Source organism: Microcebus murinus, chromosome 17 (assembly GCF_040939455.1).
Source record: "Microcebus murinus isolate Inina chromosome 17, M.murinus_Inina_mat1.0, whole genome shotgun sequence".
Taxonomy (NCBI): Eukaryota; Metazoa; Chordata; class Mammalia; order Primates; family Cheirogaleidae; genus Microcebus; species Microcebus murinus.
In genome coordinates, this window is record NC_134120.1 from 22,383,123 (window position 1) to 22,405,548 (window position 22,426).

General features: G+C 40.1%; 1 protein-coding gene across 1 annotated transcript in view; it reads left to right on the top strand.

Annotated features, from left to right (window-relative positions):
* The window catches only part of CFAP53 (cilia and flagella associated protein 53), a 33,900-nt gene extending 12,839 nt beyond the window's left edge, over window positions 1–21,061 (top strand). The window contains exons 4-8 of the mRNA XM_012769880.3: window positions 1,965–2,268; window positions 3,127–3,345; window positions 6,726–6,942; window positions 9,113–9,215; window positions 14,028–21,061. Of these exons, the coding sequence (XP_012625334.1) occupies window positions 1,965–2,268; window positions 3,127–3,345; window positions 6,726–6,942; window positions 9,113–9,215; window positions 14,028–14,256 (1,072 nt within the window). The 3' untranslated portion in view covers window positions 14,257–21,061. The remainder of the gene's footprint in view (window positions 1–1,964; window positions 2,269–3,126; window positions 3,346–6,725; window positions 6,943–9,112; window positions 9,216–14,027) is intronic.
* The last annotated feature ends 1,365 nt before the right edge of the window (window positions 21,062–22,426 follow it).

The following is a 22,426-nucleotide window of genomic DNA, read 5'->3' on the forward strand; positions in this document are numbered from 1 at the left end:
ATTAAGAAGGACTTCAATAACTTATCTTGGCCAATTCTGATAGAATTTCACTGATTAATTTGAGATAGATAAATACATTTTTCAATATTGAAGTGTTCTTTGTTTTTGGTTTTTGGCCTTTTTCTTTTTTGGTACTCTAGCAATTTCAGCTGCTGTCACTTTGTTGAGCCTTCCACAGAATATGGACATCTGGTTATCATATATGTTATCATATATGGTTATCATATATGGTTATCATATATGTTGCTAATGAGCATGATTATACATCAGTTAAACCAAAAATTATTTATTGGGCACTGCATAGGTGGTATGGGGCCTACTGAATTCTTCTGATTCCCAGCCCTCAAATAAATTCTAGTTTAGCTAGGGAAACGAGATGAATCCAAATCAAATGAACAGTACTCAACATTTGATTAATGTCAATTTATATAGTATTGACCAACTATGTAATAGCGAATTTAGACCCCATCCTTTCTTTCAGTCTTAGCAACTCGCATATCTTCAAAAGTTCTTTATTGGGTCTCTTCTCCAACCTTCAGCTTCCTTGTGCTGCATTTGATTTCAAAACCAGGAGGACCTGATGTGTGTAAATACTGCCTTTAATCAAAAGTTCTCAAACTTGGCTGTGTGCCAGAATTTTCTGGAGAGCTGTAAAAAATACAGCTGCCTGTGTTCCCCCTCCCCCCAGATACTCTGAGTTTACTGGTCTGGCCTAGGAGGAGGAGAGGAAAGAATGGGGGATTGGGATTTTGAAAATGCCCCTAAGTAATTCTAAAGTGCAGACAGTTTGGAGAATCACAGCCCTTAAAAAATGGGCTCAATGAAGAACTTTTGAAGAAATTTGAATTACTAAGACTGAAAGAAAGGATGGGGTGTAAATACTTATTAAAAGAGTATTTTTTCTTGAATGGTGGCATAAGCCTGGGGGTGAAAGGGTAGTGGGGCAGCAACAATAGGGCTGTTTTCTCAACTCTGGCAGGAACCCCTCCAGTGTACAGGTGCCCTGCCACGGAGTTCCAGAGCAATGGAAAAGCTTCACCATGACATGCTGACCCTATCCTTGGATCTTTCCTTGGATGTACATGCACTATCTCTGCCAACCAAATCCTAATCCGCTTGCAATATTGCAAATACCCGTCTCTCTTCTGTTTCCTCTACAGCTGTGGTCTGCAACCTTCAGGCCATGGAATGGTACCGTTCATTCGTGGCCTGGTAGGAACCCAGAGGTGAGCAGGCCAGTGAGCAAGGGAAGCTTCATCTATATTTACAGCTGCTCCCCATAGCTGGCATCACTGCATAAGCTCCGCCTCCTGTCAGATCAGCGGCTGCGTCAGATTCTCATAGGAGCGGGAACCCTACTGTACACTGCGCATGCGAGGGATCTAGGCTGCTCGCTCCTTATGAGACTCTAATGCCTGATGGTCTGAGGTGGAGCTGAGGCAGTGATGCTAGTGCTGGGGAGCAGCTGCAAATACAGATTTTTGCTACAGAGAGGTTTGACCTCACAATAAATATATTGCACTTCAACCATCCTGAAACCATCTCTCCCCCCCCCACACCCCATCCGTGGAAAAATTATCTTCTATGAAACTGCCTCCTGGGGCCAAAAAAGGTTGGGGACCACCGCTCTACAATAGTAGTCACCAGTTATTGACCCCCTACTATCTATCAAGCGTTTACATCCATTATCTCTGATCCTCACCAACACCTTGAAAAGCAGTTATTTTACAGGTAAGGAAACAGGCTCAGACAGGCTGAGTTTTTGATCCAAGATTATACAGGAACTGGCAAACCTGGGATTCAAAGCCTGCTCTGCCTGATTGCAGTGCCTGAATTTTGGCTATGACAGCCTGGCACCTGCCTCCCTGTGGCCTCCTCACCTATTTCCTCTGCTCAGAGGGCCCACATCCAGGTCTTTGACTTTCCTCACTCCGCTGTGTGCCTTTTCTAAATTCCTCTTTCAGGGAAAGCTCCCAGGAGCTCCGTGTTGAATTGTTCAGTATGCGTGAGAAGAAAGTGTGTGAGGAGCGGAAAGCACAGGTGGCATTTAATGAGGAGCTGAAGAGAGAAAAACTGTTGGAAAAGCAGTTGTTCTTAAAGCTGTGGGAGGAAGACCGGTTAGCCAAGGAAAAGCGAGAAGCGGAAGAGGCAAGGAGACGGCAAGAGCTGATGGAGTGCACTCGCCTGGGGCTGAACGCCCAGATCACCGGCATCCTGGCACAACGGCAGGCGGCGCAGCTGCAGAAGGAAGAGGAGGCGCGCCTTGTGGTGGGTCTTATAAAATGCTTCTTTCGTGGGTGTAATCCAGTCTGCAGGCCTGTTACTGTACAGTCTGCCTGATGGCCCAGGCTGGGTCACGGGGCACATTGCCATGTTTGGACTCTTATTGCTATTTAGTAATGTATGCAAATCTAGATGTACAGATGCACGTAAAAGTCAAGTCTGGAAAGCCAGCACACCAAAAAGTTGACAGTGGTGGCGGGTGATGAGACCTGGGGTTAACACATTGATTGCCACACCAAAAACTAAATCAGTCTTTTCCTTGGGGCCACAGTGTTTTACTATGAAAATAGCATAAAAACTTTGAGTGTCATTTAAAGGTAAACAAAAATAGAAAAATGAAATTTATTGGTTTCTATTCATTTAGTCCATGTTTTTAGAATTAAATTGTCTAAGGTGTTCAATCTTCTATTATGAAAAAAAGTAGAATTGTCAATATTATTAATAATTGTAACAATAAGAAAATCAATAATAAGATTTTATATATGCTTCACGTGGCTCTGCGGTCAAAACCAAAGTGAGTTAAATAATTCTCATGGTAGTTAATATGTTAAGGGTAGTTTCTCTTTATGCTTTTCTGCATTTTTTAACTACTCTAAAGTAAAAAATAGTTACTAATAAACTATTTATTACTTTATATCACACATACAGAGTGATTTGCACAAAGCTCTATTGCAGATCCAGCAATGAAAAAGGAAGTTTACATCTGATAGCCTCTCTAAATCCAGGGCATGTGTGTGTGTATGTATTTCCAAGAAATCCCTTAGTCTCATCTCTTAAATGCATCAACTTATTTGTTTTGTCCAATTGTACTGAGGCATTATCTTTATTATTGTTCTATCTTAGGAAAGTGACATTGCCCAGGTTAAACTTGAGGATGAACAGGAGAAGCTAAAGAAACAGAAGGCAAAACAGGAAATGAAGGCTGCTTTGCAAAAATCCCTAGAAGAGAAGATGCAGCAGATTCAGCAGGACTATAGAGAAGAACAGGACTTGAACATGAAGCTCGTGCAAAAGGCTCTTCAAGACTTACAGGAGGAGGCAGATAATAAGAGGCAAAACAAAGTAAGACATTCATTTAGTGCCTTACTATATGCTGGTCGGGATTCCTTGTTGAGTCCTTGGTCTTGTGGAAGATGGCTGGAAGTAGAACAGTGCTGCACTAAGTATGGTCCATGAACCAATAGCATCGGCATCATCTGGCAGGGTGTCAGAAATAGAAATTCACGGGCTCCAGAATCAGAATCTCCAAGTTAAAATCTTGACAGGGACAAATATCTGTGTTTTAACAAGCGCCCCCCCAGGTGATTCTGATGCTTACAGGAGTTGAGAACTCCTGGAATTTGGGGAAGACATCACTGAGAAAGTGACATTTGACTTGGACCTTAAAGGATTTGTAAAATTTTGTCAGGCAAAGAGTAGGGAAAGGTATTCTGTATTTATTTAGCTACTGGTAAATAAATTAGAATTTGTATTGAACTTTTAAGAGAAAGTTGAGATGTCACTGAGAAAGTGACATTTGACTTGGACCTTAAAGGATTTGTAAAATTTTGTCAGGCAAAGAGTAGGGAAAGGTATTCTGTATTTATTTAGCTACTGGTAAACAAATTAGAATTTGTATTGAACTTTTAAGGGCATTGTGCTTTTCCTATAGGTGTTTTGTTTTTTAAATACACTTTTTATTTTGAAATAATTATAGATTAACATGTAGTTTTAAGAAATAATACAGAGTGATCCCTTGTACCTTTTACTCAGTTTCCCTCAATAGTAATATCTTGCAAAACTATAGTACAGGCTGGGCACAGTCGCTCACGCCTGTAATCCTAGCATTCTGGGAGGCCGAGGTGGGAGAATCACTTGAGGTCAGGAGTTCAAGCCCAACCTGAGCAAGAGCAAGACCCCGTCTCTACTATAAATAGAAAGAAATTAATTGGCCAACTAAAAATATATATAGAAAAATTAATCAGGCATGGTGGCACATGCCTGTAGTCCCAGCTATTCGGGAGGCTGAGGCACAAGGATTGCTTGAGCCCAGGAGTTTGAGGTTGCTGTGAGCTAGGCTGACACCACGGCACTCTAGCCTAGGCAACAGAGTAAAAAGAAAAAAAAAAAGTATAGTACAATGTCATGGTCAGGATATTGCATTGATACACTCAAGATACAGAACCCATCCGTCACTACCAGGAACTCTCATGTTGCCCTTTTATAGCCATGCCTACTTTCCTCTTGCCCCACCTACTCTTTATCCCTTGGCAGCCAATAATCTATTCTTCATTTCTATAATTTTATTCCAATGTTTTATTAATGGAATCATGTAGTTTGTAACCTTTTGGGATTGATGTTTTTCATTTAGCAGAACTCTCTGGAGATTTATCCAAGTTGTTGCATCTATCAATAGTTTGTTTCTTTTTATTCTTGAGTAGTATTCATGTTATAGATTTACCACAGTTTCTTTAACTTTTCACCTGTTGAAAGATGTTCTCATTGTTAAGAACATTTGGGTTGTTTCCAGTTTTATGGCTGTTATGAGTAAAACTGCTCTATAAACATTTGGGTACAGATTTTCGTGTGAACACAAATTCTCATTTCTATGAGATAAATGCCCAGAAGGGCAATTGCTATGTCATATTGGTAGTTGCTTGTTTTGTTTTGTTTTGTTCGAGAAACCCTAAAACCATTTTTAAGAGTAGTTGTACCATCCTACATTCCCACCGGCAATAAATGAGCAATCCAGTTTTCTACATCTTCATCAGCATTTGGTGTTGTCCCTATTTTTGACTTTAGCCACTCTAAGAGATGTATAGTGATATCTCATTGTGGTTTGAATTGGCACTTCCCTATGGCTAATAATGTTGAACAACTTTTTATGTGCTTATTTGCCATCTGTATATCTTCTTCAATGAACTGTCTCTTCATGTCTTTTGCCCATTTTCTAATTCACTTGCTTGTTTTTTTTCTTTTTTTTTTGCTATTGAGTTTTTGTTCACAATTGAATCATTTTACTTAATTTATTTTTTAACAACTTCATTGACATATAATTCACATAACATACAGTAGCCCCCATTTAAAGTACACATTCACAGATATGTGCAACCATCATCACATTCTATTTTAGAACATTTTCATTATCCCACTACCTCTCTTCCCCACCTCCCACCCCCAGTCCTAAGCAACTACTAATCTACTTTCTGTCTCTAGATTTCCATATTCTGGACTTTTGTATGAACGGAATCATATATTATGTGACCTTTTGACTAGTTTCTTTCATTTAGCATAATGTTTTTAAGATTTTCCATGTCATAGCGTGTATCACTATTTTATTCCTTTATGTGGCTGAATAGTAGTCTCTTGTATGGATGTACCATGTTTTGTTTATCCATGTGTCAGTTGATGGACATTTGGGTTGTTTCCACTTATTATCTATTATAAATAATGCTACTGTTAACATTCATGTACAAATGTTTGTGTGGACGTATGTTTTCATTTCTTTTGGGCACATATCTTGGAGTAGAATTACTGAGCCATAAGGTTAACTGTGTGTTTAAGCTTTTGAGTAACTGCCAAACTGTTTTGCAAAGAGGCTGAACTATTTTACATTCCCACCAGCAATGTATGAGGGTTCATCTTTTTAAATTTCTGCCCCAGTCTTGGAATCAGTCATTTTCCTAGGGATTCTTGGTTCCTTTTAGTGGGAAACAGTATTCATTAACAATAACTTCTACAACCTGAGTGTCAGATGAACTCACTGCAATTGGATTATTACTGCTACTTGGCATTAGCCATCTACCTGCCTTGAGAAACAGCAGTTCTCAACTGCACATTACAATCACCTGGGGGAACTTAAAAGCCATCTATTAAATAGGAATCTCTGGGGGTGGAACTCAGCCCTTGACACATTTTAAAGTTCACTAGGTGATTAGAAAATGTAGCTAAAATTGAGAATTGCTATTATAAAGTGTGAGGTGACTACCAGTCAGAGAGGTGACTATAGTAGTAGGAATGGCTTGTTTTGTTTATTAGGCTAACATTTCATCTACCTAAATTAAAATAAATGAAAATAAAGCTGTATCATTGAAAATTATTTGGCAACTACTTTGAGAAACACTTTGGAAAAGTGTTTGAATTAACTGATTCAAATATGTATTATTAAACATTTCAAACAGATATAAAGAATAGCACAGTGATCCCCCGTGTGTCCATCACCTAGCTTCAACAGCCATCATCTGATGGCCAATCTTGTTTTATCTATACCCCACCCATTTACCCCCCAACTCCTGAGTATTTTGAGATAAACACCAGACATAGTATTTCATCTGTAAATATTTCAGTATGTGGCTGTAAGAGATTGGGATTGGAGCTTTGAAGGATTTATTTTAAACTTATCCTTAATATCATTATCACATCTAAAAATTGTAACAATATGACTTTTGTGTTATCACCCATAGGAAGATATGATAAGAGAACAGAAGATATATTATAAATATTTGGCACAGAGACATGAGGAAGAAAAAGCTCAAGAAAAAGAATTAGACAGATTATTAGAGGAAGAGAAGGAAAAGAAGTTGACTGAGAAGGAGAAGGAGCTGAGACTTCAAAAGGAAGCAAGGCAACAGCTTGTGAATGAAATCATGTGTACAAGAAATTTTCAAGTTCAAGAAAAGTGTAAGAAATTGAATTACAGCTATCTCATAGTTTGCCCTTAATTCAACTTAAGTAGCAACCAAAATATTTACTAAGTAGGTATTATGTGTGAAACACTATGAGGGATGCAAAAAGGATGAAGGCAGTGTCCTTGCTTTTGCAAGCCTTATCTAATTGGATACATATAAAGAGTTGCATATCCCAGCAGACTCTGAGCAGTCACTAGAGAGATGTGCTCAAGGTTAAAGGAACTGTATGTCCTTTGAATACTGCGTGCCTTGGCAATCACAAAGGGGAGTGAGAAGGTGGGGCACAGACACACATTTCCCCCTCCTCCCTTTTACCAGTCCCTCTTTTTCTTTCCAAAGGTGTCTCTATACCTCCATACCTTTGCTTATGTAGTTTTCTCAGCTTACAATGCTCTTGATCTTGAGAAATCCTGGACATCCTTCAAGGCCAGCTCAAATGTCTCACTCCTGGAGAGGCCCTCTGTGTTCCCCCTCTCAAAATAAATCCTCTTTCTGGGCCTTCACTGTGGCTTGCTCACATCTCCAATGACTGACTCACCAGGATGGTCTTTGGAGACTATTCTCAAAATTTGGGGAATCCTTCCCATTTTTTATACTTGTATTCAGTCTGGGTCAGTTACTAGGTATTTCTTTCACAAAGGGAGTTTAAACTGTTCTTGTAAGGGTAACCTTTGTTTTAAGGTTTCTGAAAGTTACATCTGTGCAGAGTGACCTTGTCTCCTGGGAATCTCCCTGGATCAGGTTGTATCATACTGCTAAATAACACATTTAGCTGGCAGTCCTGTGAGATGTTTAAGTGGACCTTATGGCTGCTATTAATCTTTTAGCCATGACATGTCTCTCATACAACACTACACCATTGTATCCCTTTAGTCTCAAGCAATGCTTAGTCACAGAGGAAAGTTTGTGTTGAGAGGGTAAACTGCCATCTCCAGATTTCTGTTTAGATTTTACACGAATGGTCTTTGCAAGGGAAAGCTCATCCTGATTCCATTGATGAAATTTTCCACTCCAGGAATTATAATAGCAGTAGAAAATTTTTAAGCCAGTATCATATGGAACTTTTAGAAAATGAAAGCTTATAAGCTGAAAAGATTTTTGCATTCATCAGTGATAAATGTTTTAGAAAATATTGGGAAAACATGGAAAATTTAAGTATTTGGGACCATTTATAAACAAGGAAGCAAAATCAACCATAATTTTACCACTCAGGAATAGCTGATATTTACAATTTTGTATATTTCCTTCCAGTATTTTTACTATGTATATACTTTCCCCTCACAAATTAGGATCATGTTATATCTACTATTTTGTAGTCTGTATTTTTCACTTACCAAAAACATTTTTCTAAGTCATTTTTCATCAATTATAAGATTTTTAATGGCTGCCTAGAAATCTGTAGTAAAATTGGACCATAATTTATTTTAGCTAAACACAAAAGTTTATTAACTTTTAGATTGTTTCTAATCCTTTTACTGTTATTTTAGCATTCCAGGTCACTATCATTGTATATAGGTTTTTGGGCTCATATCTAGTTAAGATATATTTCTGGTTAAGAAATAGATTTTGGGACCAAAGATATGTACATTTCAGATGTCTATTGGCCAGTTGTATTTATTCTTTTGTAAATTCTGTTTGTTTCCTTTGTCTTTTCTTCTATTGGAACGCTTAAAATTTTATTATTTATAAGAGAGCCCAGGCATTTGACATTGCAGTGAGCTATGATCGTACTGCTGCACTTCAACCTAGCCTTGTTTCTTAAAAAAAAAAAAAAACCAACAACATAACAAAAAACCCAAAACTTATAAGAGCTTTATATACTTTAAAAATATTTATCTTATGAAAACCTCTCTTATTAATAAATGTCAATAGAACTGTCCTCAAGAAGAGAAAAGTAAGAAGTGTTTTAACATTGGTAATCTGGTATGAAATAGATTTTCAATGAAAAATGATTAAGAGAAAATCTGTGGAGATGACAGTATATATGAGCCCTATTCACTTCTCAATGAAGTTAATTACCTCTACCTTACTGATCTAGGATCCAGCCCAATGATTCTAAGCTCTATTTTTCTAAAGACAAAATGGCTTTGGTGTCCAGAAAGATGTTGGCCAGTCTTGTCTGAAGAAGACATTTGACAAATAATTACTTTTACCTTTCTTAGCGCAACGAAAAGCTAAAGAAGAGGAAGAACTTGCTATGGAACAGGAACGCATAAATGAAGGTCTTAAAGAGCTTAACTGTGAAGAGAGGGAGAATTTTGCAAGGTATGATTTGTTTCCTTTATTATCATTTGCTCCTTAACAACAAATTTTTCAACAGACAGAAAGGCCAACATGCCATAATTCATGCATTATTGATTGATTATATTGATTATATTTTAATATTGAAATATTGATTATATTATATATTTATTGATGTTATGTTATTTTACATCAGTATACACTTGTCCTTCTAGAAGCTCAAAGCAGTTTATAAAATTTTATGTAAAAATAGGTACTGGCTGGATGCAGTGGCTGATGCCTGTAATCCTAGTACTCTGGGAGGCTGAGGTGGGAGGATCACTTGAGGTTAGAAGTTCGAGACCAACCTAAGCAAGAGCAAGACTCCTTCTCTACAAAAAATAGAAAAATTAGCTGGGCATGGTAGTATGCCCCTGTAGTCCCAGCTACTTGGGAGGCTGAGGCAGGAGGATCATTTGAGCCCAAAAGTTTGAGGTTGCAGTGAGGTCTGATGGTGCCACTGCATTCTAGCTGGGGCAACAGAGTGAGACTCTATCTAAAAAAAACCAAAATAGATACCAATAGTCTTGGTAAAATTAAATTCTATTGCCATTATGTACATTCTGATTATACATATTAGGTGTTAAGCTGGATGAACATCTTTAAAAATAAAGTAAATTTGAAACAAAAAAAAATAGGTACCAACCCTAAATCCTAATGAATTAATAAGATTTCACCCCCTCCATGAAGTAAATCCTGAAATGCAGGTTGGCCTAATGAACTAGATTAGCAGAAATGTCTTATTAGGGACAGAATTCCATTCAAATGTCCCCAGGAGGATTATTTCAGCCTCACTGGGATAGAAAATTAAAATGCTCTTGGTGCTTTAGGAAATACCCCTGCTTTGCTCTGACAAGCCTCTGTGCTGGGATTAGCTAGTGTCCTTCTGATCAGCACAGTCAGGCTCAGGTGGAGGAAGCAGGCAGCTGCCTCCTTGCAGCTTTTCTCAGACCATAGCAGTCTGTTCCCAGTAATGGCCAGGATGCTGAATTCAGGTGGCCATGTAGTGGAGAAAGAAGACCTCGATCCTCTAATTACTGGTCACCCTCCTTGATCGCGGGACCTGTCCCCTGACTCACCCACACTTGGTATATAAAAATAAGCTCTTTTCTTTCTAGAAACAGTATGGTCAATGTACCTGAGTCTATTGTTAGTTTGGGGACAGTAACAACAATATCTGTCATCCCCTACTGACTTTTTGCTACTGTCTCTGCTCTGGAGGTGTTTCTTTCTCATTTTTGAAAAGTCTATTGTTGAAAATTTGAGGAGACTCAATAAATACCACCTCTCTTCCCGGCAGGACATCTGAATCAACTGAGAGATATAAAAAAAAGTTGGGGATTAAGATATTACGGTTACTGGCCGGGCACGGTGGCTCACGCCTGTAATCCTAGCACTCTGGGAGGCTGAGGCGGGTGGATTGCTTGAGGTCAGGAGTTCGAAACCAGCCTGAGCAAGAGCGAGACCCCGTCTCTACTATAAATAGAAATAAATTAATTGGCCGACTAATATACATAGAAAAAATTAGCTGGGCATGGTGGCGCATGCCTGTAGTCCCAGCTACTCAGGAGGCTGAGGCAGCAGGATTGCTTGAGCCCAGGAGTTTGAGGTTGCTGTGAGCTAGGCTGATGCCACGGCACTCACTCTAGGCTGGGCAACAAAGCAAACAAAACTCTGTCTCAAATTAAAAAAAAAAAGATATTACGGTTACCTATTGTTACATAATAAAACACCCGAAAATTTGTGGTTTAAAGCAATTTATGATTATCTCTTATAATCCTGTGGGTTGACATGGCTCAGCTAAGTGGTTCTCATTTGAGATATCTCATGTGGTTGAAGTTAGAACCACATGACTGAGGCTGTATTCATCTCATGGCTTGCCGGGAATTCCCCAGTCGACAGGGCTGAAAACAGGGTGTCGCAGGAATAAGAAAAGAGACAGTAGAAGAGAAAGAGTAGGGTCAGGGGACTCAAGGCTTTCCAGACCAAGAGTCCCCGGAGTAATTCCTCACTCTATTGATTCACCCCAAGAACAAAAGGATCATCGTAAATCATCTGAACAAACATGTTCTAAAGACATCCATAGGCAAACATTGTTCTATAGATTTCCACAAAGATTACATATCCTAAAGATATCCAGGCAAACTTTAAAGATTGTTTATAAAGATTAAGATATTCAGGTGCACAATAGTCTCAACAAAACTATTTCTAGCCTAAAGCTAAACAAGAACATCAATTTGGGATTGGGGCCAGGCTAGTTTTCCAGCAGGTTGGGTGTTCCTGATAGCAGTCCTGGAGCAGTTCTCCGCTCCAGGGGGAGAGGAACTGTTTTCAGTTCCTCCTGCCCTTGGAATGTCCTTAGTATTTGGAAAACAGCCACACCTATGCAGACTGTCACATCTGCAGAGGTTCTTTTGCCAGCAATACCCCTAGGTCACCCTAACATTTCTAAACTACCCTAACAAAGGCTTGACTAGGGTAGACACCTAAGATACCTGTTCATATAGCTGGCAGTATGTGCTGACTGTAGTCTGGGATCTCAGTTACCAACTAGCAGTTGTAGTTATCCCCTGGAACACCTACCTGTGGCCTCTCTGTGTGGTTTGGATCTTTCACAGTCTGGTGGCTTGCTCCTCTTCCAGGAGAGAGGAAGAGGAAGCTGCCAGGCCAGTTAAGGGCTACACCTAGGACTGGTATAGCATCACTTCTATAGCCATGTTCTATTGGTCATAGTCACAGGGCTCATCCAGATTCAAGGGGATGGAGAAACAGGCTCCATCTTTTGATAGAGGAGTAGAGGTTCACATTGCCAAGAGCACATGGGCAAGGAGATAGTACTGTGGCCGTCTTTGGAAAATAGAATCTGCCACAGAGGTTTATCCAAACCACTATCTTTATTTCCGATAAAGGTTGACAGGGTATTTTCTGACACCAACAGCCAATTCTCTGATTCTCCAGACATCAACTTATATCTAGCAATTCAGTTCAATTCTGATGTTAATTACCTGGAGTTGGGGTAGACCCCACAGTTTAAGGGCTTAGTCCCACTGACTACCCCCACGTCAGATACCAGATGCAAGTCTCAGCTACCTTCTGACCTACCAGCTGCAAATTGGGGGTTCCCACACCTCCTCTTCAGGTTCAATAGTTTGCTAGAGCTGCTTCCACAACTCAGAAACACATTTTACTTATGTTTACCTGTTTAGCATAAGGGATACAACTCAGGAGCAGCCCAATGGAAGAGAAGCATGGGGGCTCCTGTGCCCTGTGGGGTGCACCCTCCTCCCAGCACCTCGATGTGCTCACTCTCCCAGGAGCTCTCAGAACGTCACTGTTCAAGAGTTTTCTTGGAGTTCAATCTCCAGCGCCTACCCTCCCCTTCCCTGAGGTCAGTGGGTGGACCTGAAAGTTCCAACCCTCTAATCACTCTGACTTTCTAGTGACCTGTCCCATTCTGAGCTACAGAAGGCTGGAAGGCCCATCCTGAGTCACCTCAGGAGCATAAATTCAGGTGTTTCTTGTGAATAACAAAAGATACAATAAGTAGCTCTGTACTAGGAACTAGGGACAAAGACCAAATATAAGTCTTATTATACCACAGCTGATAGTAAAAAATGTGGGTTAGAAATTGTAAAATGGTACAATCTTTATGGAAAATAGTATGGAGTTTCCTCAAAGAAATTAAAAATAGGACTACCACATGATCCAGCAATCCCACTTCTTGATATATATCCAAAAAATTAAAAGCAGGGTCTCGAAGAGATATTTGTACACCCACGTTCATAGCAGGACTATTTACCATATCCAAGAGGTATCAAATGTGTATCAATAAATGAATGGGTAAACAAAATGTGGTATATATGTACAATGGAATTTTATTCAGCCTTAAAAAGGAAGGAAATCCTGTCACATGCTACAATATAAATGAACCTTGAGGACATAATGCTAAGTGAAGTAAGTCGGTCACAAGAAAGACAAATACTATATGATTTTACTTTCATGAGCTATCTAAAGTAGTCAAATTCATAGAAACACAAAGTAAAATGGTAGTTACCAGGGGAGGGGGCAGGGGAGGAAAGAGGGGAGTTGGTGTTTAATGGGTATAGAGTTTCAGATTTGCAAGATAAAAAAGTTCTGGAGATCTCTTTCACAATGATATGGACACACTTCACTACTGATCTGTACACTTAAAAATGGATATGATGGTAAATGTTATGTATGTGGTTTTTATCACAATAAAAAATTACACTAGAAATAAAAAAATGTGTATTATATATTAAAAATATGGCTTGTGTATACAAGAGATTGTTTAGTTAATACTGACCAGCATGTTAGAGTGAGGCTAACTTATCCCCCCAGTCCCCAGCAGCGCCAGACCACTGCAGGCCTTTGATCTAGAGCAGAGCAGGAAACAGGCAGACCAGCCTCCAGGAGGAAGAGGGGAAAGCTGCACCGAGCAGCCTGCTTATTCTCTGCACTTTTACCAATAGATAAGTCGCTTCTCCCTGGAGAAGAGGGAGGGAGGAGATGGAGACAGGCCAAGGACTCCCTCCACATAGCACATAATATTTTGAGCAGGGAAGCATTCCCTCTCTAAAATCAATGTTTGTTCTAGGATTATATTAATGATCATTGTGTAAGAAACCCATTATTGAGTTTTTAATCTATTTCTTCCCCATGTACCCTGATTTTAATGGGAATTTTAATTTGGCTTCACAAATTATATTCTAATTGTAATGCTGTAAGTAAATCCAAATGCTTTTATAATTTTATGCTTTGACATTTCTAATATTTTAGACGTAAAGAGTTAGCCCAGGAGTATAGGAAACAACTGGAGATGCAAATAGCCCACCAGCAGCAGGCCCGAGAAGCAGAGAAGGAAGAGAAACGCCGGGAATTTGAAGCAGGGTTAGCAGCAAAGCAGATTTTTCTGGACAAGATCCAGGAGATGCTGTCCACTGAAGAGCTGCTGCCCCGGAACATCCATCCCATGCGGAAAGCATGTCCTAATAAGCTTCCACCATAGTTTCATGAACGTCAATATAGCTTTTCTCGGTCTTTTAATATTCTTAACCACAGTTAAAAATGTGGTTAAAAAAGGAACATGCTTGTATGTTCCTTTTAACTCATGGGTAAACTGTTCTTTTTTTCTTTGAGTTTGTGTAATTAGTTGTACATAATTTTCTTCCTTCAAATAAACTTGTCCCTTTTTTGGATTTCATAGACGTACAAATCCAAATGATGTACTTCATCTTCATGTCAGTTATTTTCCTCACTTGCCCCCATGCCTGCCTTTCTTATTCACTTATTGATAGCTATTTTCTGACATCTATCCATGCATATGCCCATTTCCTCTTTCCTCCTTTTTCTTCTCTCTCATATACATAATTCAGTATTTTTTTTATTTATTTATTTTTTTTTGAGACAGAGTCTCACTTTGCTGCCTGGGTTAGAGTGCCATGGCGTCAGCCTAGCTCACAGCAACCTCAAACTCCTGGGCTCAGGCAATCCTTCTGCCTCAGCCTCCCGAGTAGCTGGGACTACAGGCATGTGCCACCATGCCTGGCTAATTTCTTCTATATATTTTTACTTGGTCAATTAATTTATTTCTATTTTTAGTAGAGACGGATCTTGCTCTTGCCCAGGCTGGCTTCGAACTCCTGACCTTGAGCCATCTGCCCGCCTTGGCCTCCCAGAGTGCTAGGATTACAGGCATGAGCCACCGTGCCCGGCCCGTAATTCAGTATTAACAGGGCATTTTTGCAAGCAGAACTGGGACTAACCACCACTTTCATTAACCCACCTATTCAGTCATTAAACAGATATTTACTGAATGTCTCCCATGTGCCAGGCCCTGTTCTAGACCTTGAGACTTCAGCAAGAACAAAACAAACTCTTGCACTTGTGGAGGTTACATCCCAGGAGAGGAAAACAGGTAGTAAGTGTTAAGTGCTATAAAGCAGGAAATGGCAGGTGTACCACTTTATTTTTTATGTGATGGTCAGAAAAGTCCTCTCTAAGTAGCTGATATTTGAAGAGAGGTCTGAATGAACCAGTCATGGGTTATCTGGGGGGAAAACATCCAGGCAGAGGAAAGAGCAAGTGCAAGAGCCCTGGGACAGAAGGCTGCTGAATTCATCTGAAGCATTGTATTAATATTTGTCCCGGAGTACAGTGAGTGAGGAGAGAATGGAAGATTGATCAAAAAGGTAGTGGAGGGCTGGGTGTGGTGGCTCACACCTGTAATCCTAGTACTCTGGGAGGCTGAGGTGGGAGAATCGCTTGAGGTCAGGAGTTCAAGACCAACCTGAGCAAGAGCAAGACCCTGTCTCTACTAAAAATAGAAAAGTTAGCTGGCTGTTGTGGCACACACCTGTAGTCCCAAGTACTCGGGAGGCTGAGGGAGGAGAATGGCTTGCGCCCAGAAGTTTGACCAGTGAGCTATGATGACACCATGGCATTCTACCCAGGGCGACAGAGGGAGACTCTGTCCCCCCAAAAAGATAGGTTGTGAGGTAAGGCCTTAGAGCCATGGTAAAGACTGGCTTTTCCTTCACAATGGGAAGCCGTAGGGTTTTCTGGAGGGGAGCAAGACGACAGGATGTCAGCAGGTTGCTGGCTGCAGTGTTGAGAACAGACATCAGGGAGACAGAATGTCAGTTAAGAAGCGACTGCCATAACCCAGGTGAGAGGAGATGGCAGTGTGGTGGCCAGCCTCTAAGACGGCTCACAGTGATCCCTCCTCTCATGGCTTCCCGCCCTGAATCACGGCTGGCCTGTGTGATCAATAGAACATTGCAGAAGCGACAGGGTGTAACTCCCAAGTGTAGCTCATAAAAGACACTGCAGCTTGGTCAGCCACTTAAGTTGGTAAGTAGAGGATGCCAAAGAGGCTGCGGGGGAGGCAGCACCCACAAAGACAGCACCCACATGCCAGCCACGTGCATGAGCGACCTTGGAAGAAGAGCCTTTAGCCCCTGCACCAGTGAGGCATTCAGGTGACTGCAGCCCTGGCTGACGTCTTGACTGCAACGTCATGAGGGACTCTGAACCAGAACCCCTCAGCCAAGCTGTTCCCCATTCCCGGCCCACAGAAACGGGGGGATAATAAATACCTACTGTGGTTCAAGCCACTATGTTTTGGGGTGTTTTGTTAGGCAGCAATAGATAACTCATATAAGGTGGTATCTGGGTCACCTTGAGAAACGTCAGACTTGATCATATTTTTGAAGGTAGAGTCAACTAGATTTGCTGATGGATGTCCGTGTTGAGTACAGGGTTTGAAAGGAAGTCAAATGCCACTCCATACTTTGGGTCTGAGCAACAAATCAGTAAACTGCCCTTGTGGCGGGAAACAGTGGACATAGCTCCCAAACTGTGACTCTGGAGTTTTCTCAGCCAAATAAATCCAAAGAAATTAGGAAGTTACCGGGCAATTCTGGACAATATTCTACTTGGGATTCCGCCCCTGCTCTGCAAAGTGTTTTCCATATATCAAAGTGTGCTTTGTGCTACACCAGTTTTTGTGGAAAAACAAATTTGGAAAAGGCTCCCTTTCCCGGAGAGTTATTAGGCATGCTGAAATATTTAGAGACTCTGGGGAACTCTAAAGTAATGAAACCCAGCTGCCTTTGTTTACTTCTCTGTTATCCACACTTGCTTGATCCTGAAACCCATTTTTTTTCATCACATCTATTAAAATACAACACCTTTTTGGGAAATGCCCATCTTTCTTCTGCATGTTCTCATGACGCATTGCCTCATTCCATGGGATATTCAGAGACGCTTTCTGTGGGATACTCCTTCTAAATAAAGCAGTGCTGTATTTCGAATAGCTCTAGCCATTGATTTATGTAAAAATTCTAGGCAAATTTATTATTTTTAAAACCAATTTTAAGAGCTATATTGTATCATTTCCATACCATAAAGTCTACTCATTATAAGTGATTTTTGATAAATTTAGAGAGCTTTGCAACCGTCACTGCAATCCAGTGTTAGAACACCTCCATCACCCCAAAAGTTTCCCTTGTGCAGGTTTGCAGTCAGTCCCCACTCCTTTGCCCAGTGCCAAGCACCCACTGACCAACTTGCTGCCTCTATAGTTTTACCTTTTCTTGAAATTTTATATTAATGGAATCATACAATATGTACTCTTTCATTTTTGGCTTCCTTAACTTAGTATGTTTTTAAAATTCATCCATGACATTGAATGCATCAGTAGTTTATTTCTTTTTATTTTTGTAGTATTCTAGTATGTGGATATGCTGCATTTTATCCATTCATTAGTTCAGGAACATTGGGATTACTTCCAAGTTTTGACTGCTATGAATATTCACATACCAGTCTTTGTGTGAACATACATTTTCATTTCTCTTGGGTAGATAGCTAGGAGTGGAATTGCTGGGTCTTATGGCGTTAAGTGTAACTGTTTAAGTTGCCAAACTGTTTTCCAAAGTGACCACATCGTATTATTTTACATTCCCACTGCAATATATAAAGGTTCCAGTTTCCCCACATCCTTGCCAGCACTTGTAGTAGCAATTCTAGCAAGGGAGAAAAGCATCTCATTGTGGTTTTCATTTGTATTTTCCAAATAACTAATGATGTTGAGCATATTTTCATGAGCTTATTGGCCCTTCATATGTCTTCTTTTGTGAAGTGTCTACTCAAATCTTTACCCCCATTTTCTAATTGGGTTGTCCTTTCTTACTGAGTTGGAAGAGTTCTTTTTGTAGTCTGGACACAAGTACTTTATCAGATATATGATATGATATGGTATATGATATGATATGATATGACATCCATGATTGGCAAATATTTTTCCCAGTCTGAGGCTTGTATTTTCATATTCTTTCTTGAAAAAGTATTTATTTTTAAATTGATACATTGTAATTGTACATATTTATGGGGTATAATTTGATATTTCAGTACACATATATGTTACATAAAGATCAAATCAGGGTATTTAGCGTGTCCATTACCTTACGCATTTGTCATTTTTTTTGTGGTGAGAACATTCAAAGCCCTCCCTTCTATTTGTAACGTACTTAAATGTGTCTTTTGAAGAACAAAAGTTTTAAATTTTGATGAAGTTCAACTTATTTTTTCTCTTATGGATCATGACTATGGTGACTTATCTGTGAAATTGTTGCTTAACTCAAGGTCACAAAGATATTCTATTTTTTTCCTAGAGATTTTAGAGATTTAGCTCTTAATATTGAAGTCATGGTCTATTCTGAGTGTTTTTTAATAATATGAGATAACCATACTATTCAAAACTCAATTGACCATAAATATAAGAGTTTATTTCTGGACACTTTATTCCATTGATTTGTCTATTCTTATACAATGCTGTAGTGACAGCTATAGTCTCTTAGTAACTTTTGAAATGGGTAGTATGTCATCCAATATTGTTCTTTTTTCAAAATTGTTTTGTCTATTCTAGGGCTTTTAAGTTTCCATGTAATTGTTAGGATCAGCTTGTCAATTTCTACAAAAATGCTTGCTGATATTTTGATGGTGATTGCATTGACTCTGCAGGTGAACTTGGGGAGAGATGCCATCTTAATAATAATGAGTCTTCCAATCCATGAAAAAGATCTATCTCCCCATTCACCTAGGTCATCTTTAATTTTTTTCAGCAGTGTTTCATAGTTTTCAGTGTGCAGGACTTTTGCTTCCTTGCTTACATCTATTCATAAGTATTCTTTTTTTCAATGCTATTGTGAATGGAATTTTTTAAAATTTCATTTTTAGATTATTCATTGGTAGTGTGTGGAAAGACAATCGATTTTTGTATATTGAGCTAAACACACTTATTCTAGTTTTTGTTTGTTTTGTTTTATTTTTTGGTAGACATGTAGGATTTTCTATATTCAAGATGTCATTTACAGGCCGGGCGTGGTGGCTCATGCCTGTAATCCTAGCACTTTGGGAGGCCGAGGCGGGCGGATTGCTCAAGGTCAGGAGTTCAAAACCAGCCTGAGCGAGACCCCGTCTCTACCAAAAATAGAAATAAATTAATTGACCAACTAAAAATATATATACAAAAAATTAGCCGGGCATGGTGGTGCATGCCAGCTACTCGGGAGGCTGAGGCAGTAGGATCGCTGAGCCCCGGAGATTGAGGTTGCTGTGAGCCAGGCTGACGCCACGGCACTCACTCTAGCCTGGGCAACAAAGTGAGACTCTGTCTCAAAAAAAAAAAAAAAAAAAAGATGTCATTTACAAATAAAGACAATTTTATTTTTTTCTCAGCAATCTGTACGATTTTTTTATTTTTCTTGCCTGATTGCTCTAATCAGTGCAATATGTAGTATGATATTGAATGGAAGTTGTGAGAGTAGACATTCTTGACTTGTTTCCAGTTTTAAGAGAAAACATTCATTCTTTCACCATTAAGTATGATATAATTTTGGGTTTTTCATAGATCCCTTTTAGACTTGTATTCCTAGTTTATTGAGAGCGGTATATGAATAGATATTGGATTCTATCAAATGCTCTTTCTGTGCCTATTCAGTTGAACATATGGTTTTGGGTCTTTATTTATATGGTATGTTCCATTAATTTATTTTCAGATGCAAAATTAACCTTGCATATCCTGCAACAAATGTCACTTGGTCGTGGTTTATATTTTTTATATGTTGCTGCATTTCATTTGCTAATATGTTGTTAAGGATTTTTGCCACTGTGTTGATCTTGGTCTGTTGTATATGTCAGATCTTGGATATTGGTCTGTCCTGATGTCTCTTTCTGGGTCTGGTATCAGGGAAATATTGGGCACATGAAATGAGTTTGGAGGTATTCCCTCCTCCTTTATTTTTCTGGAAGAGTTTGTGAAGGATTGGTATTTCTTCTGTTACCAAAATGACCATGAGATTTATGGAGGGGGGAAAAAAGGAGAAAACTTTATTTTCAGAGTAATGATCTGCAGATCAGGGAACGTAACCTCTGGGGGAACCGTTAGCACATACTGTGCAGAGGGGAAGGAGGCAGAGGCATTTGAGCCTTCCAGGGTCTGTCTTACATGTATATTCATCAGGTCTGGGGAATGTCTATGAATATTTATGGGGAAAGTCTAGCACATACGCAATGAGTTAATGTATATGTAGCATATCCCATCCCCCCCTCGCGTTCACTTTGGGACAAGGTTTTAACATTAAAATAAGGTGGAATCCAGCTCTTTACATCAAAAGGTGAACTAGAAGCCACAAAGACATTTCGCGTGCAGTCTCTGTAAGTCAGCTAGGGTTTGTAGCTTCTTATCAGGAAGGAATGTGTGTAAGGCCAGTCTCCTATCCAACCAGTGCTACTGGCAGGACCCTCAAGGTGAGGGTGTCCTGGCTGGCTAGTGACAGGCAGTCCATTGAGGTCGATTGGACAATTTTTCTCTAGATCATGTTTCTGCCTAACTGTAGGAAGAAAACTTTATGGCAGTTAACAACTTCATAGTAGTTAACGATCTGTATGACCAAACCCTTTCCCCTGCTATGGACACTTAATTTTCTCTTGAAAGTCTCATCTTGGCCACAAAGAGTGCATCTAGTCTGACAGCTGGCTGGGGGTACAATGTTGACACTTCCTTAGTGTATGATAGAATTCGCCACGGATGCCATCTGGGCCTGGCTTTTATTGTAGGAAGACTATTACTGATTTAATATTTTCATTGACATATGTCTACTCAGATGTCTGAGGAGCCCCCCTCCCTTCTCCTAAACTTCCTTGTAAAAGCCTTCCAACTTGTAACAGACTTGGAGCACTCCTAACTGTATGTGTTTTCCCAGATCCATCCTTACATTGGCTTCCAGTAAACTTGTATCAAATTATTTCTGCCACAACAGCCTTCGTTTTTATTGATAACAGCTAAACTTTATATAGGGCTTACGAGTACTAGCCACCACCCTACCACTTTTTATGTTTACTCATTTGATCCTCAGGACATCTTTTGAAGGAAGTACTGTTATTATCAAATCCACTTTACAATTGAGGAAACTGGGGCATAGCAGGTCAAAAAACTTGCCAAGGCCACATGGGTAGTGTGGTATAATAACAAATATTTGGGGTCAGGCACAGTGTCTCGTGCCTGTAATCCCAGCACTTTGTTGGGAGGGTGAGGAGGAATGATCATTTGAGGCCAGGAGTTTGAGTTCAGCCTGGGCAACATAGGAAGACCCTGTCTCTCTAAAAAAAAAATTAGCTGGGCATGATGGCTTGTGCCTGTGTCCCAGCTACTCAGGAGGCTGAGGGAGGTGGATTATCTGAGCCCTGGAGTTCAAGGCTGCAGTGAGCAGTGATTGTGCCACTGCACTCCAGCCTGGGCAATAAAGTGAGACTCAAAAAAAAAAAAATTGGTTTTTGTCTCTAGTTCCTGGCACAGAGTTCTAAAACCCTTAGAATTTCCTGATAGGAATGTCTCTTGTTATTTATAAGGAGTTCTTTTAGATGACACTTGTTTATTCTAATGAAGTGTCTTAGACTAAGGTCCCTAGATAGCTTCAGGATGCTGGTGGCCACCAAAAGACCCAGTGAATAGAGGGTTGAACTTTCAGTGCCACTCACCGACCTCCTTGAAGGGGAGGAATGGGAGGGTGGGGGCTGGGGATTGAGCTCAATTAACAACCCTTGAGCGACGCTGTTCAGAGAGCTTCTGGGCTGGTGAACACTTGGGGGAGGAGTGCAGGAGAGGGGTGGATGCTCTGCCCCGTCCCCATACTTGCCCCATGCATCTCTTCCATTTGTCTGCTCCTGAATTGTATTCTTCAAAACAAACCAGTCCATGTAAGTAACGTATACTCCTGAGTTCTGTGAGCAGTTGTAGAAAACTTTTGAACAAGAGAAGAAGGTCATGGGAACCCATGATTTTTGGCCAGTTAAAAGTATGGCCCAAGCACTCTGGGAGGCCGAGGCAGGTGGATTGCTCAAGGTCAGGAGTTCGAAACCAGCCTGAGCAAGAGCAAGACCCCATCTCTACTATAAATAGAAAGAAATTAATTGGCCTACTAATATATATAGAAAAAATTAGCCAGGCATGGTGGCGCATGCCTGTAGTCCCAGCTACTCAGGAGGCTGAGGCAGGAGGATCGCTTGAGTCTAGGAGATTGAGGTTGCTGTGAGCTAGGCTGATGCCACGGCACTCACTCTAGCCTGGGCAACAAAGTGAGACTCTGTCTCAAAAAAAAAAAAGTATGGCCCAGGGC